The sequence below is a fragment of the Solea senegalensis genome, linkage group LG14 (assembly GCF_019176455.1).
Source record: "Solea senegalensis isolate Sse05_10M linkage group LG14, IFAPA_SoseM_1, whole genome shotgun sequence".
Lineage (NCBI taxonomy): Eukaryota > Metazoa > Chordata > Actinopteri > Pleuronectiformes > Soleidae > Solea > Solea senegalensis.
The window spans coordinates 15,713,302-15,726,820 of record NC_058034.1 but is presented as its reverse complement, the minus strand read 5'-3'; the positions used below and the strand labels follow the sequence as shown (position 1 = coordinate 15,726,820).

Below are 13,519 nucleotides of genomic sequence, written 5' to 3'. Positions count from 1 at the left end.
TACCTAGAAACAAACAACGATCTATCTAAATTGCCTCTCATAGTATTTTAACGTTGGTTGTTTTTTTATGTCAGCCGTTTAGTGCAAACACTGAGTGCCAAATAAACCCAGGAAGGATAAAACAGCATTGACGAGTTTCAACTATACGCTGAAGCCGACAGTGGCTCGAACAACCTGCTACAATTCTGATCAATGCCATTAGCTAGCAAGCTAGCATTGACACGAAGCAAAATGATTTCCAGCTCAAATATGAATACTCTCACCGATAAATAAAGCTTCAGGTGGACTTTCAACAACTCCATCCTGACCACACCACCACGTTCACCTGGTCCGTGATGCCAAATGCCTGCCTTTCTCAGGGCTTATGTTAATGATAGCTAATAGCTAAGTGACTAGCTGGCAGCTGTCATTTAGCGTCAAATATGGGGTGATTCCACGTACCTGCGTTCACTCTACGTAAGCCATATTCCTCCTCCAAAAGCAAATTGTGAAACATAAACTAAAATCTTGCAACAAAACCCCGCCGATGAGTGTGTTCGATACAAATCTAGACATAACGTTGCAGTCACTTGTTCGGCGGACAAGGCCAGTCAAATTATTCTTGCGTTATTTAGAAGGACCAAGTCTGTTTGGTATCGTTCAGTTGTAACCAATTTCGCAACGCCTGCGCATTTCGCCCTATGTCATGAACCCGCAACAAGAGTGGCAAACTCTCCTGTAAGGTAGAGAATTACATCCATGTTGTAGCCAAGTCCAACAGCTAACCTGGCTAGCACGTACCAAAAACACCGCTTCCCTCGGCCCGACGCCAAATTAAAACCCGCTGTGGCATCAAACAGACTGTTCAAAACAACACATCTCTTCGTGAGCCAACACTGACACACAACTAACCAAATTGAAGCAGGACACAGCATCAAATATTAATTGATAGACACTACCTATGCTAGCTGGTTAGTAAACGCTTAATAACAATGTCCCTGGCGACGTCGTTACTTTTACCAACCATACAAGCGTTATAATAAAAGGAATTTCATGATTCACCTAATCATTCTTCGAGTTACGATTCCAGCGATTTTCATTTCACTAACCACTGCCGCCGGGCAACTCCTTAATCCCCAACAACCGCCTGCTCCAGCTCCAGCGGCAGCAGCCGGGGATCTCTTACCGCTTAGCTCGGTTAGCTAGTCACTTAGCAAGTTAGCACACGAAACATGATCGAGAACGTTAATGTGCGGCGGTGTCGTCACAAACAGCAGCTTTCGACTGGATTTCTATCACCAAAGGAAAGATGGTTACCTTTAAAGTGGAGCTATAGACGCGCGGCCGAGGTCATGGCTTGTCATTCGTGGATATTTCTCATTTCTTGCCCTCAAGTTGCTATGATTTCGCTGTTGTCTCTTTAAGCCCAGCGATACACGGCGTCACTGCGCTACGCTGAAAAGCTGACGTAACCGGTTTTGTGAATAAATCAGAACACCGGGCGTGCGTAGCTCACACAGAACCTTCCACGAGACCAGGTTTCTCAAAGTCCAACAACCTGAAGGCCAATGTGGAAAATGAGATCATATATGTGGGAAAGTGGCATAAAATCATATCACAAGATTCCATCACGATAACGATATTCATGATATTTCACAGAATTTCAAAGTAAAAGTGTTTATGACATGGAACGATGCACAGTTCAAAAAACAATTTTGACTAATAAATATAGACAACTGTGATAAAAAAAAAAATGTATGTATACAGTGCTTAACTTGTTTATTAAAAAACCTGTAATAAAAACAAAAAAAAATCTCTCAAAACCGTGTTTAAAACTAAAATTCATTTTGTTTTTTATTTGGCAAATAAACTGAATTCACCTTTTTATATCCACGTTTGAGCCGGCTCACTGGGGATAACATAACATTCAACCATTAAAACTGACTTTTCTGTTCAGGAATGGAAGTAAATATCTATACTTTGACATCTCAATCAAGAAATTATAGTGTGCTTTAATATTTGTATCTGTTTTTTTGTTGAACAGTATATTTGAAACGCCATGGATAACAATAGTAATTATATTTTAGCATTAAAATAATATTATTTTTGTTAAAGAGCTACAATCCTCCTGTATTAACCATTACAGAAACCTTACAGACATTTGTGAGGCATTGTATATATAATTTTATGTTAAATGTAAATGTATGATTCATATAACCTATAATTATAATATTCAACAATTATATTTAGTGATATTCTGTCTATAATCTAGCTACAGGTAGAGGAGGTTGTGGGCCAGTTCTCATTATAACTTGACCAGAATGTAGACAACACTATTCAGTTATTGAATTTGACAATCAAACACACAAACTCTTAAAACATGTTATTTTTATGCCACAGGTGGATCATTATGAAGAACACAAATGGTCTCAAAATACTGCAATTAAGACCAAAGTTAACACATATTTACTCAATATTAATTTACCAGTGTGTGCTTGATGTGGATTGATTTTTTTTTTTTAGATTATTTTAATAGTCCTTTGGCCAAAATGTGCAGTAATTAGTGATAAACAATGTTGACTTAACAAATAAATAGAATACCAGGTTTCCAGGTTTGGGCTCTGTGAAACATTCAAACTCAGTGTCACAATATGTTTATTTGTTTTAATATTATTTGATAACATGTTATGATCATATCACTGTAATGCAGAATAATCTCCTAGTCGTATGATAGTTTACACCTGTCTCTTAAAAAAGACATTTTATTCTTCTATTCGGTCCTTAACTATAGTTAATCTGTGTTAAACTCATCCGAATGAAAACAGACCATACAGCTTCAAGGAAATAAGTTTATTTCACATTTGTATTTTACATTGCTTTGTTACAAAGAGGAGAGTTTTCTTGAAAACCTTTACCATGACGCTATGTATACTTTAGACATAGTAGCTGGCTAAATAGTGCTGTTTTTACTAATTTCCAGAGATGAATGTGTTATTTGATCATCGGACAGTGGATCTGAGATATACACATCATTCCTACAACAACAGAGGTCAACAGAGGTCAACAAAATTGACAAAAAGTCACTTCCTTCAAAGATAATAAAAACCCTACACTGCTTTTTATTGCGTTTCTGACAAGTTTGATGAGTAAAAGATCTGAAAAATAAAAATAAATAAAAAAGCAGCACATCACAGCAGCATCATAATGATTTTAAGTTTATTCTTCATTTGAGTCCACATCAGTTACAGCCCCAGGTGAGGGTGAGGCACAGGTTTACTGGAGCATGCGGTGTGGAGGGACAGGCTGCAGTGTTTAGTCACTGATGCTGGAGGAAGCCCCTGCAGGGTGGAGCTGTGCTGCTGTGTGATGGGCCAGAACATGTGCGGGAGGCCGAGCTCAGTGGACACTATTCCTACAGCAGGCTGTGGGTGACATGGGTGACTGTAATGCTCCCCTGTCATGAAAGGGAAGAGTGGAGGGGAGCGGAGATGGAGGCTGCACCGTGAGATGTCAGAGTCTGAGGGGGTGAGAGGAGGGCATGGCTCTCTAACATGTGATGGAGGAAGAGGAGGAAGAGGGTGAGGAGAGGGAGGGACGTTGCTGTCAGTGTCAGTGACGACGACGTCCTGTTGGCCTTCACTCCTGACTTCTTCCTGTCCCACTTTCCTGCGATGTGGCGTCTCCTCCACACCGGTGTCTCTGTGGAGTGAGGAGCACTTCTGATCTTTACGAAACTTTGCTCTCCTGTTTTTGAACCACACCTGGAGAACAGAGCGCAAAACAAACACACAAAGCTACAATAAGTTTGTTTATTTCAGACAGTTTGAAAAATACAACCCTGATATATGATTATGGAATTAAATCAAAAGTATCTAGAAGGGATACTTGAGTAAAAGTACAAGCATCTTACTAGAAAATGACTTTGGTAGAGGTTGAAGTTTTAGAAGTAAAAAAGGAGTAAGGAGATAAGGAACCATGGTTGATCAGTGGTAGGGTGAGTTGTCTTACAACTGGAAGGGTGGGGGTTCAATTCCTGGCTCTGCTAGTCTACATGTGCCCTTGAGCAAAACACTTAACCTCATGTTGTGTGTGAATGGGTATGATGATGTGTTTTTGGTTGTAACGAGTAACATAGATGGTTAGAGGAAATGTCGTGGAGTAAAAAAAAAGGTTACTGGACATATAAGTAACAAAGTAAATGAGTATACAGAGAAAGAGAGAGACAAACGCACAAAAATAAGACAAAATTGTTTTAAAACAGCTGTAAAATATCCGTGACTTTGTCTTTACTGCAAGTATATTGTAAAAAACTGTCTTTGTACTGATGTGGCTGCAGGTACTGAATTAAAACGGCATAGGTAACAAAAATATATGAAGTATAACCTTTCTGTACACTCTATTATTGCTGAATCAAAGCATTTGTGCCCCAAGTCATATTGATTGAGAAACAGTATTAAGATAAAAAGTTAAGGTTTTATTCCTCTGTCGTTCTACCTCATACACAGCGTCTCTCAGGTTACAGGGTCAAGAGTCAGGATCTGGGTGGAGTCAGTGTGCGCTCACCTGGATTCGAGCCTCGGGCAAGTTGATGCAAACAGCCAGCCTCTCCCTCATGCCAACATCTGGGTACTGTGTCTGTTGGAAGGCTTTTTCCAGAGCCTGCAGCTGGGACACAGTGAAGGCCGTGCGGCTGCGCCGCTGCTTCTGCTGGTTTCCATAGCGAGCCTCCAGAATCAGCTCTGGTGAGACAGAGAGATATATATACTGTTTATGCTCTGAATCAGCAGCAGGTCAGTCATGTTGTCAGTGATTCAGTTTATCGTTAAAAGTGGAATATTGAGCATCACAAGAGTTACAATACATTTATTTTAGATTATTTCACCAGAGCAAAGCACAGTAGTCATAACAATCCTTAAAACATCAACTAAAGTGAAGATCTTTATCAAAAAAGGGTAATTTTTAATTAATATTGACATTCCACCTTTATTTTTGGTATTCAATAATACAATGCTTAACACATTTATTAAACCACAGCTGCCCTAAATTAACAGCATTGGTAATTATCAGAATTTTTTTTTATGTTTCTGTAATGGTTAATACATCAGTATATAGAAGCTCTTTAACCGGAATCTTATTATATTATTGTTATCCATGAATTTTCTAATTTACTGTTTACAGCACATTATTATTTCTCGATTAAGATGTCAAATTATAGTTATTTACTTGCATTTGTGAACAGAAAAAATTGTTTTAGTGGTTGATTTGCTTAAATTTGGGTATAAAAAGGTGAATATGGTTCGTTATTCACCAAATAAATGGCAACCATATTTTAATTTAATATGTAATATGTAATACATTACATTTTCACTGTAGAAATATATTTAATTCATTAAAAAAACTAATTTAAGAATTGTTTCATGTATTAGAATATGAATTGATTAAATAAGTGTTCATGACGTCAATTACCTGGTGATTACATTTTTATATTATTGATTTTATTCGTTTTTATTAAATGAATGAGCCTCCACAGGAAAGTTTAACTACACTTTAGCTGATTTTAATCATCTCTATTTAATATAATACAGTATAATATAATATAGGCCAACTGTACATCAAGAGTAAGAGTGAAAGTGTAAGTGGTGTACAGTTGGTATATTTTTCCACTTTTGCTATTTCCACTGTATGAAGTGAGGAAGTTAATCCACACCATGAGTCATGTGACCTCAGTGACCCTCAGCTTCCCAACAGTCAGGAAAAGTGAGGAATAAGGGGAAAAAAACAACTTAAATCAATGGTGTAACACTCAGATTCTGCTCTGTCACCTCTTTAGGACTGTTTTTTTTCTGGCACAAACACTGACCTTGTCAGGACCAGTAGTCCTTATGGACACCAAAACCTGGTCCTTATGAGGGACTGGTTATGTTTAAGTCAGTACGTGGTTAGGTTAAGATTAGAGTTAGGCATTCACTGGTAATGATTAAGGTTGGGGATAAGGTTTTGTTTAAGCTGTCCAAAAGAAAGTGTTCAAAAAAGAATAAATGTCCAAACCTGCTATTCCTGATGTTGTGGGGACGTGAATCCGTTTACACAGTCACGTTATAGGGACTTGTCTTCCGTATGGCGACAAAAATCAGGTCCCTAGAATGTAAATGACTACATTTTAAGGTGAATGTGTTTTAAAACTAGGTTAAGGGTTAAGTCAGTCGTAGTTATGGTTAAGGTTCAAGTAAGTCTCCAGGAAATTAATGTTAGTCAATGTAATGTCCTCTGACACCATGGAAACCAGTGTGTGTGTGTGTGTGAGAGAGAGAGGGGAAGAGAGACACTCACCTGCTAGTCTTTCAGCCACAGTGAGTGTGTGCACCGTGGGTCCTGCAGCAGAGTACGCGTGGAACTGCTCCGCCATCTGGTGGTGCAGGTCCAACAGCACAGAGTTGACACCATGGACAGGAAACACTCCACTGCTGGACGTCCCGCAGAAATTCAACGAGTTCATGCTGAAGTGAAGACAGGAAATAAAAGATCTGTTTTTGTTTTGTTTTTCAAATTAAAATAAGAAGACAGATAAGTGTCTCTCACAAAATGAAGTGTAACAGCCTATGAATTAATAAATGAGTAGGTGAATGAATGAGCATCTTATTATTAGTCAATTTTATAAGACTGATTTGTGAGAAGTAGCTTACACACAAGTGAGGAACCAACCTGAACATCCTCTATATTATTATCATATTATATTATATTATTATTTACTGTGGCTATCTTTTTCCTTTTCTAAATTAAAAAAACATATATTATTATTATTACAAAGTAATATATGTTTCAAACTGGCGGCCCGCGGGCCATATGCGGCCTCCAAGTCAGTGTTCTGTGGCCCTATATTTACTTTCCATCAACAATATTTTCACAATAATGACAATCACAGTAGGCTACATCTATCACATTATTCAATGTATTCAATTAACACTTAATTACATACAAGAGTTTGTCTAGTGCTTTAATTACAGTTAAAATTCTATTTTGTTATTTAAAGTTCTTTTTTGTGAACTAATAAGTCAGAACAAACACTTTTACTGACTACGCTCGCTCCTGACCTGACTAGAAGTTCACTGGCCCCCAGCTCACTTTAATTAGAGGCCCCTGCATTAAAGCTATATTAACTGTTATAAAATAAGAGAGAGGAAGAGTGCCTTCTCTCTGGCTTTTGGTTCCACAAAATCTGAATTAATTGAAAAAGTGTCCCTTCAGTAAAGCTCTGCATGTCCTCCGTCCTCGTCCGTTTACCTGAGATCCAGACGTGATTTTCTTTTGTATAGTCCACTATAGTCCTTGTCCCAGTTCAGGCCCGGAATCCTTGCAGAGCAGCGTCTTTGTGGTGGCACGGATCTCAGTCTCCCGAAACTATTCTCACCCACGACTATTTAAGAAGCATTTACCCAGGCTCCCCTCAGCCATTAGCCAATAGAAAGAAAGGTATTAGCTGGGATTAGGTGGGATGAGGGAAGAGAGGGGGGCTGCGAGGGGCTCAAGTTTTTGAAACTATTGAACTTGGAAGATTTATGCCAAGGATCCCTCTATACACGAGCGTTTCATTCCCTCCCTTTAAAACAATTAAAACAATGTGGTGGGCTAATCTCCGAGGCAGGACAGATTAAAAAAAAACAGCCTTTGATTGTCCTCTCCTTCTTCATACACCGCTGCTTTGACAGAGGGGGTTTGTTTTGCTAACAGGCACCATATTTTACCCATAAACTGTCACCGTGTGAAGTTAATCTGAACCCTGCTGCTGCTGCTGCTGCTGCTGCTGCTGCTTCTCAACCATTGCACAAACTGCAGCTGAGCTACATAATAAAGCTGTCCAATAAGAGAAAACCTGAAATTGTCACTGAAATGAAGTCGTTCACTGTCTATGATTGTGGCACAAGCGAGTTCCACCACCTCCACCACCACTGTGCTCCAGTTCATCAACCAGTTTGTAAAAAGTAAGTGATCATTAATTCAAATTAAAACACTGTTCTCATTCAACACTAAGTGAGGAAGTTAAATAAAACAACATCAACATCTCAAACCTGAGTCTCCATTAAAGCAGAATAGCAGAAAGACCTAAATCAAAACTGAAGACATTAAGAGAAACGATGAGAAAATGTTCTCACTATAAGACAGTATTTAGATATTAGTTGACAATAATTGGACTTGGGACACATGAAATGTCCCTCGTTTCATCCATTTTAATGTGAAATATGCAAAAGAAAAGGGTTTTAATTTAAGTCGACTACCACACTCACGATTGTGTTTCTGACTAAACAATACAACAAAGTTTAAAGAATGAAACAATGCATTGTTTTTAAGAAGTAAATAAAAACACTTTTATCACAATTGTCTGAAAACTTTGGTTACAAGTCACTTAAAAGTCAACACAGATAAAGTTAATGAATTAGAAATGATAGTCAATGATAATAATCAAAAATAGATATCAATAGAATCAATAGAGAAATTTAGTTCAAAATCAGAAACAGAGGCCAGTATCCCCTGACTTTTAATGAATCATAATTAGTCCTATATTCAATATTCAAGTTTCAAAAAGGATCTTTCATTAAACTTATTCTTTAATTTCTACGAGTCCACTTCTTTCAAACTGCACACACATCGATAATCCTAAATACACATTTAATCTCAATATCTTTCATTTGACAACAAGAAATCACTTCATGTGTAAGATTAATGACTGTAAAAATAACCATCTCACATAACTTCATGGACAGTTCAGAGGCTGCAACCATAGATACTGGATTTGGATTTAAAAAAAACACAAAACAAGTTTGGATCATTCACTAGACAATCTAACTATTAAACAAGACCTTTAATACGTTAGACTGCTAATTCTTTTTGGGCAATATGACTACTATTCATCTCTGCACGAGTAAGGTCTATTTAAGATTCTACAATTTACAATTTACAGAGCAAAATAGAGAGATCATCACAATAAGTACTTACAGAAACATATTCATCCATGTTTAATGTTTGCAATGTAAAAAAAAGTGTTTGTAAAAGCTTCTGTGACTAAATAAAAGTACAGTATGTAGAATTTAGTGTGTAAATGTTTCTTATTGTAAGTCGCTTTGAATAAAAGCGTCTGCTGAATGATATGTAACATGTAATGAATGTTGCAGCTGAATATGCTCACATAACTTGTTTGATTTTGGCACTTGTATATTAACTTATGTTTGTTTAGAAGACCCGCTTCTGATTTCAAATATAAACAACTCATTCTGTGGCAATTAAAACATACATTCAGGTGATTATACTCTCATAACAATCATTTTGTTTATTCAATTCCTGCCAAATGGAATAACTTTTGCTTAAATCTTACACACTGAAACTTTAACATGTGTAATACGATGCTACTACAGGTACATTCCTGCACCAAAAAGCTGCTAAATTAAAGAAAACAAAGTCAACGTTCACACATAAACATAGACGTCTCCAACGGCTGTGCAGGCTCATTAGAGTGTGGACAAATAACCATGGTTCACTTCTTCCTCTGCGCCTTGCACACAATAAACAGCTCAGACTCCCAGAATATGTGAAAATGTTTGTGCTCTTTTTTTCCTTTTTTAACCCTGGCTCCTTTTTTTTTCCTCCTCCTTTCGCCGTTCTTGGCTGTCAAGCTATATTAGTGTCCGATAGAAATAAGTCATTTAGAAGAGCCTCTGTCGACCAGCCTCCTCAGCCCCACTAAAAGCTCCAGGATTAGGTCCCAGAGGCCTTTGTCTCCGCAGCCCGCAGGATTAGGGGAGATTTACTGCGAGCAGAGGGAAAAAAAAGTAGTTATTTCATGGCACTTTCATGATGAAACCTGGCCAAAGCTGTGTTGGCTGGGGGGATTAAAGGCACACAAAGAGTGTGGTTGTGTGTGACCCTCCCCATCCCGGAGCTGCTACCACTGACTCACTCACTGCACTCCCCCCCATCGTCCTACCTCCCTCCCTCCAGATCATTTCCCCTTCTGCAGGCCTTGGCCACGTTCACCTCCAAGCCATTCTGGTGACCACAGTCCAGACCTTGATTAGCTCCTCACTTTCCAAACTAACTGCTAACTGACTCCCATCGTCCTCCAGGTCTCACTAGCGTTCCACTGGCTGAAGAGACGAGTCTGGTCCAATCACCAGGTCGTGAGTTGCTTTGAAAAGACTGGAGTGCAGCGGTAAATGAGGAGTTAGTGGATTTTAGTGCCTCCTGTTGTGTTTTAAACTGCTTGAAAAGGACTTATCCTGGTCTTAGAGGATCCACTTGCACATGCATGGATTACAGGGAATAAAAGACCAAAAAAAACAAAAACTGAGGCACATTACTGACAACAGTCTCACTGCAGAACAGGTGGAAACTCGCATGCGGGTTTAATAAGTGTTGTCACACAGCACCAGGGGGATTTACACAAACCTTACTGCTTTGCACCAAAACAACTTCCTCCTGCACAGAGTCAAACTTTTAAAAGTTCACTTGTTAGAACATTTGACACAAGAAGAAAAAGTAAACTGTTGAGTAATCCTCGTATAAGGACGTTGGAATATTTAATATTATTTGGAGGCTCTTTGATCCTACAAAATCATTTACATTGCAACTTTTGTTAAGATTTTAAATCACTTAGAGATGCTACAGGCCATTAACAAGAACTATGTCTGAATGTGACAGCTTTAACAACCCTTAAAGGTCACATTATGAGTTATTACCCTTTCTTAAAACATTTATTAGTTACTAATAAACATTTAAAAGCGGAATAGAGAGCAAGATATTTATATTTATGGCTCAACAGTGTTGTTTTAGTTCACTATTAGTGACTTTATAACACCTGCAACTGTAATTGAAGCCATTAACCACAAATTGCAACATCTTATAAAGTGTCATTTATGAAAAATGTGTATTTTTTTATAATACAAATTATTTAAATGACTTGGAAATTACCCTGTATGTTACAAGAACAAACGTTATTGATTCATCAACTTTAACCAAAAAAGTGTTGGCAAGTAGTAAAAGTGCCTTCCACGGACTCATATAGATCTATAGGTGCCAAGTTTAGTACACACACTTTTATATTTTTGTTTAAAATTGTATTATTTAATTTAACTTGTTGATTAGGTTTTACATGAGTGACAGCTACAGTTTACGTTAAAACTGAGAGACAGCAACAAACCATTTTAACATATTTTAAACATTCTTGCAACTGGCCAGTAAATCCGTAACCCTCAATATGTAATATAGAAATATAGTTACACCTGTTATTTGCATCATTCTGTGGTGTTGAGGAGACAATATCAGTCCTGGTGACGCATCAAACACGCAAAACATTGACTAAAAAGCCTCTAAACCAAACAGATTCAGTATTAAAACAAAAAAAGCAGCAAATAATCACAATTAGGACCATATTTGACGACTAAAATTATCTGCTTTAGACCAACTGTGTTCATGCATGACATCATTAAAGGAATAAACCAAATGGAAATTGGGAATCTGTTGAGAACAGTGACGAGGGCGGAGGGGGAGTAAATTTCAGTCTATTCTTTCTTTCTTTTCTTTTGCGTTTTTTGTTAATGTCCCCCTGTTTAACAGATGCTTTATAAAGCAAACCTCCCGTATGTTCAGGCTTTCTCTAATTACTTATCAATAGTGGAAATTTGTATTGACAAGGGCCTGTCAGGAGGGGAGCTTTGTAGTTGTCAGTTATCTCAAAGGACGGCACCCGTCCCCACCCCCCCAGACACCAAATGGATCGATCGGCATGCAAAACAACTGTGAGGCCTTTCTGGGGCCGGGATGTTAGTCCGGGAGCATGTTGGCCAAAGCAGGGAGAGCAGGCGGGGGAGCTAAAGAGTTCTTCATCGGGGTGATCAATGGGGCCGGCTGGCCTTTGACCTGAGGGAGACAGGGAGCGCAGGCGGCAGGTCAGTCACTCGTCCTAAGCTGCTCTCTGAGCGCCAGGATCACGCTGTGAGGCCTGACACTGGCTATGACACACTCGGGGCTTAGAGAGTGACATTGACCTGGCTACAAACAGCACACGAATCTCAAACGCACACATGGAGATGGCCTCGGAATGTCATGTTATGATGGGCAGAGACGAAATGAACATATGAACAATGAAGTAATCAATTTGTCTGATGTAAAATGAGTTTTAAAGGTTGCCCCAGACTGTAATAACTCCTCTTACACAATACAACCCAGAGATCTATTAACTCCCAATTAAGTTCTTATGATCTGCTGCACGGCCCTGTGGGAGCATAGCAATAAGCAGATCAATGGTAGGGACTGAGTAAAGATTAGACTCTTAATAATTGGGCGAGAGTGCCAGAGGGAAGGTCAAGCAGCTGAGGGTGAGACAGTCTTACAAAAGTATAAAGTATCTTAAAGGGATACTTTTAGAGTAAAAGTATCTTACCAGAGAATTACTTTGGTGGAAGTTGAAGTTACATTTTAAACTTAAAGTATATGACATGTATCAAAAGTAATTTTCTGCTCAGTGGTAATTTGTCTTTTAATCCTTTTTGGAACGAGTCATGAGTTATGCGAGTTGCACTTCCACTTTTTTTTCCACTTAATGTGATAAAAATTATACATACCTTTTTTTGTGCTAAAGTTGAGACAAAAAAACCCTAATAAATTGATATTTGAACTAATGATGAATTAACGTAGCAGTAAGTTTAGTATAAGGACTTAAGAACTATATGCTCAGTACTTAAAGATTATTTGTATTATTGTTTTGTCTTATAAGAATGCCAGAAGAGGTTTGGGTTCAGACTGACGTCCTCCAATGTCTCCAGTTCAATATTATGATCACGTTTTTCTGCAGGACAAGTGACTGATTGAATTGCTTCAGGTCTCTTTAGGATGTGGGCAGTACATAATGTTTATTTACGGAAGCTCTCAGAGAAGATAATGCAGCTCTTCATCTCCCAGCATGGGGTCACTTTCAGAGCCTCAGCTTGCAGACACCCCCCCCACTAGTTAAAGGTGATCACAGCGGAGAGAGAGGGAGAGAGAAAGAGAGAGGCACTGATCGAATTTGATAATGAAGACGACCCTTAAGCTGCTTCGCTCCACATGTTCAGAATCTCTGCAACACTCGGTAAACACAAGGACGCCCCCCTTCCCTGTCACTGGGACAATGTGTTGGTATTGATCTCAGCTAACTGGCTCTTTTAATACCTGCGCTCTGTGGCTCGGTCTGGGGAAATGCATACTGACATGTGACGGGAGGAGCTTAATAGGCAAACACACCGAAGAAAGGATGGGCCTCTCCGTTTAGCATTTCTCTCCCATTTTCTTCCACTTTACACATCTGCTGAAGAGAGAATTACTGCCACTGCACCTGCTGTTAAGGATATATATATATTTAGTATATAGAGAGTGGCCATTAGGGGCCCAGCACTGTACCCGAGAAGAAGCAGTCACACTGTCAAAAACTATTTGGCAGCAGAAATATTGTTGATATGAGATTTACTGAGGCAAAGGAGCACTTAAACGGAGTAAAAATAAAATAAACTATTTG

General features: G+C 38.6%; 2 protein-coding genes across 7 annotated transcripts in view; both read right to left on the bottom strand.

The window, feature by feature from the left end:
- Nucleotides 1-1,443, bottom strand: part of csnk1g2b (casein kinase 1, gamma 2b) — a 28,302-nt gene extending 26,859 nt beyond the window's left edge. For 3 of the 6 annotated variants that reach the window (XM_044044065.1, XM_044044069.1, XM_044044070.1), the window contains exon 1: nucleotides 1,297-1,442. The gene's annotated coding sequence lies outside the window, so the exon portion shown is untranslated. Of the gene's footprint in view, nucleotides 1-441; nucleotides 634-1,041; nucleotides 1,187-1,296 lie in introns of those variants that run through there. The other 3 variants (XM_044044068.1, XM_044044066.1, XM_044044067.1) reach the window with 3 other exon arrangements.
- A 1,371-nt stretch (nucleotides 1,444-2,814) lies between these two features.
- On the bottom strand, nucleotides 2,815-7,362 carry zgc:101100 (uncharacterized protein LOC445169 homolog). The gene is made up of 4 exons (XM_044043472.1): nucleotides 7,261-7,362; nucleotides 6,310-6,476; nucleotides 4,543-4,718; nucleotides 2,815-3,740 (listed from the first exon to the last, which is right to left on the bottom strand). The coding sequence occupies exons 2-4, from the start codon at nucleotides 6,473-6,475 to the stop codon at nucleotides 3,222-3,224; spliced, it is 861 nt and encodes a 286-aa protein (XP_043899407.1). The 5' UTR covers nucleotide 6,476; nucleotides 7,261-7,362; the 3' UTR covers nucleotides 2,815-3,221.
- Between the last annotated feature and the right edge of the window lie 6,157 nt (nucleotides 7,363-13,519).

Bases quoted from the DNA above. Each gene is read 5' to 3' on its own strand.
- zgc:101100 (XM_044043472.1), bottom strand. From the start codon at position 6,475: ATGAACTCGTTGAATTTCTGCGGGACGTCCAGCAGTGGAGTGTTTCCT. The intron at 4,719-6,309 runs GTGAGTGTCTCT...CTGTCTCACCAG, and splicing joins TGTGGCTGAAAGACTAGCAG to AGCTGATTCTGGAGGCTCGC. The intron at 3,741-4,542 runs GTGAGCGCACAC...TCTGTTCTCCAG, and splicing joins TGCCCGAGGCTCGAATCCAG to GTGTGGTTCAAAAACAGGAG.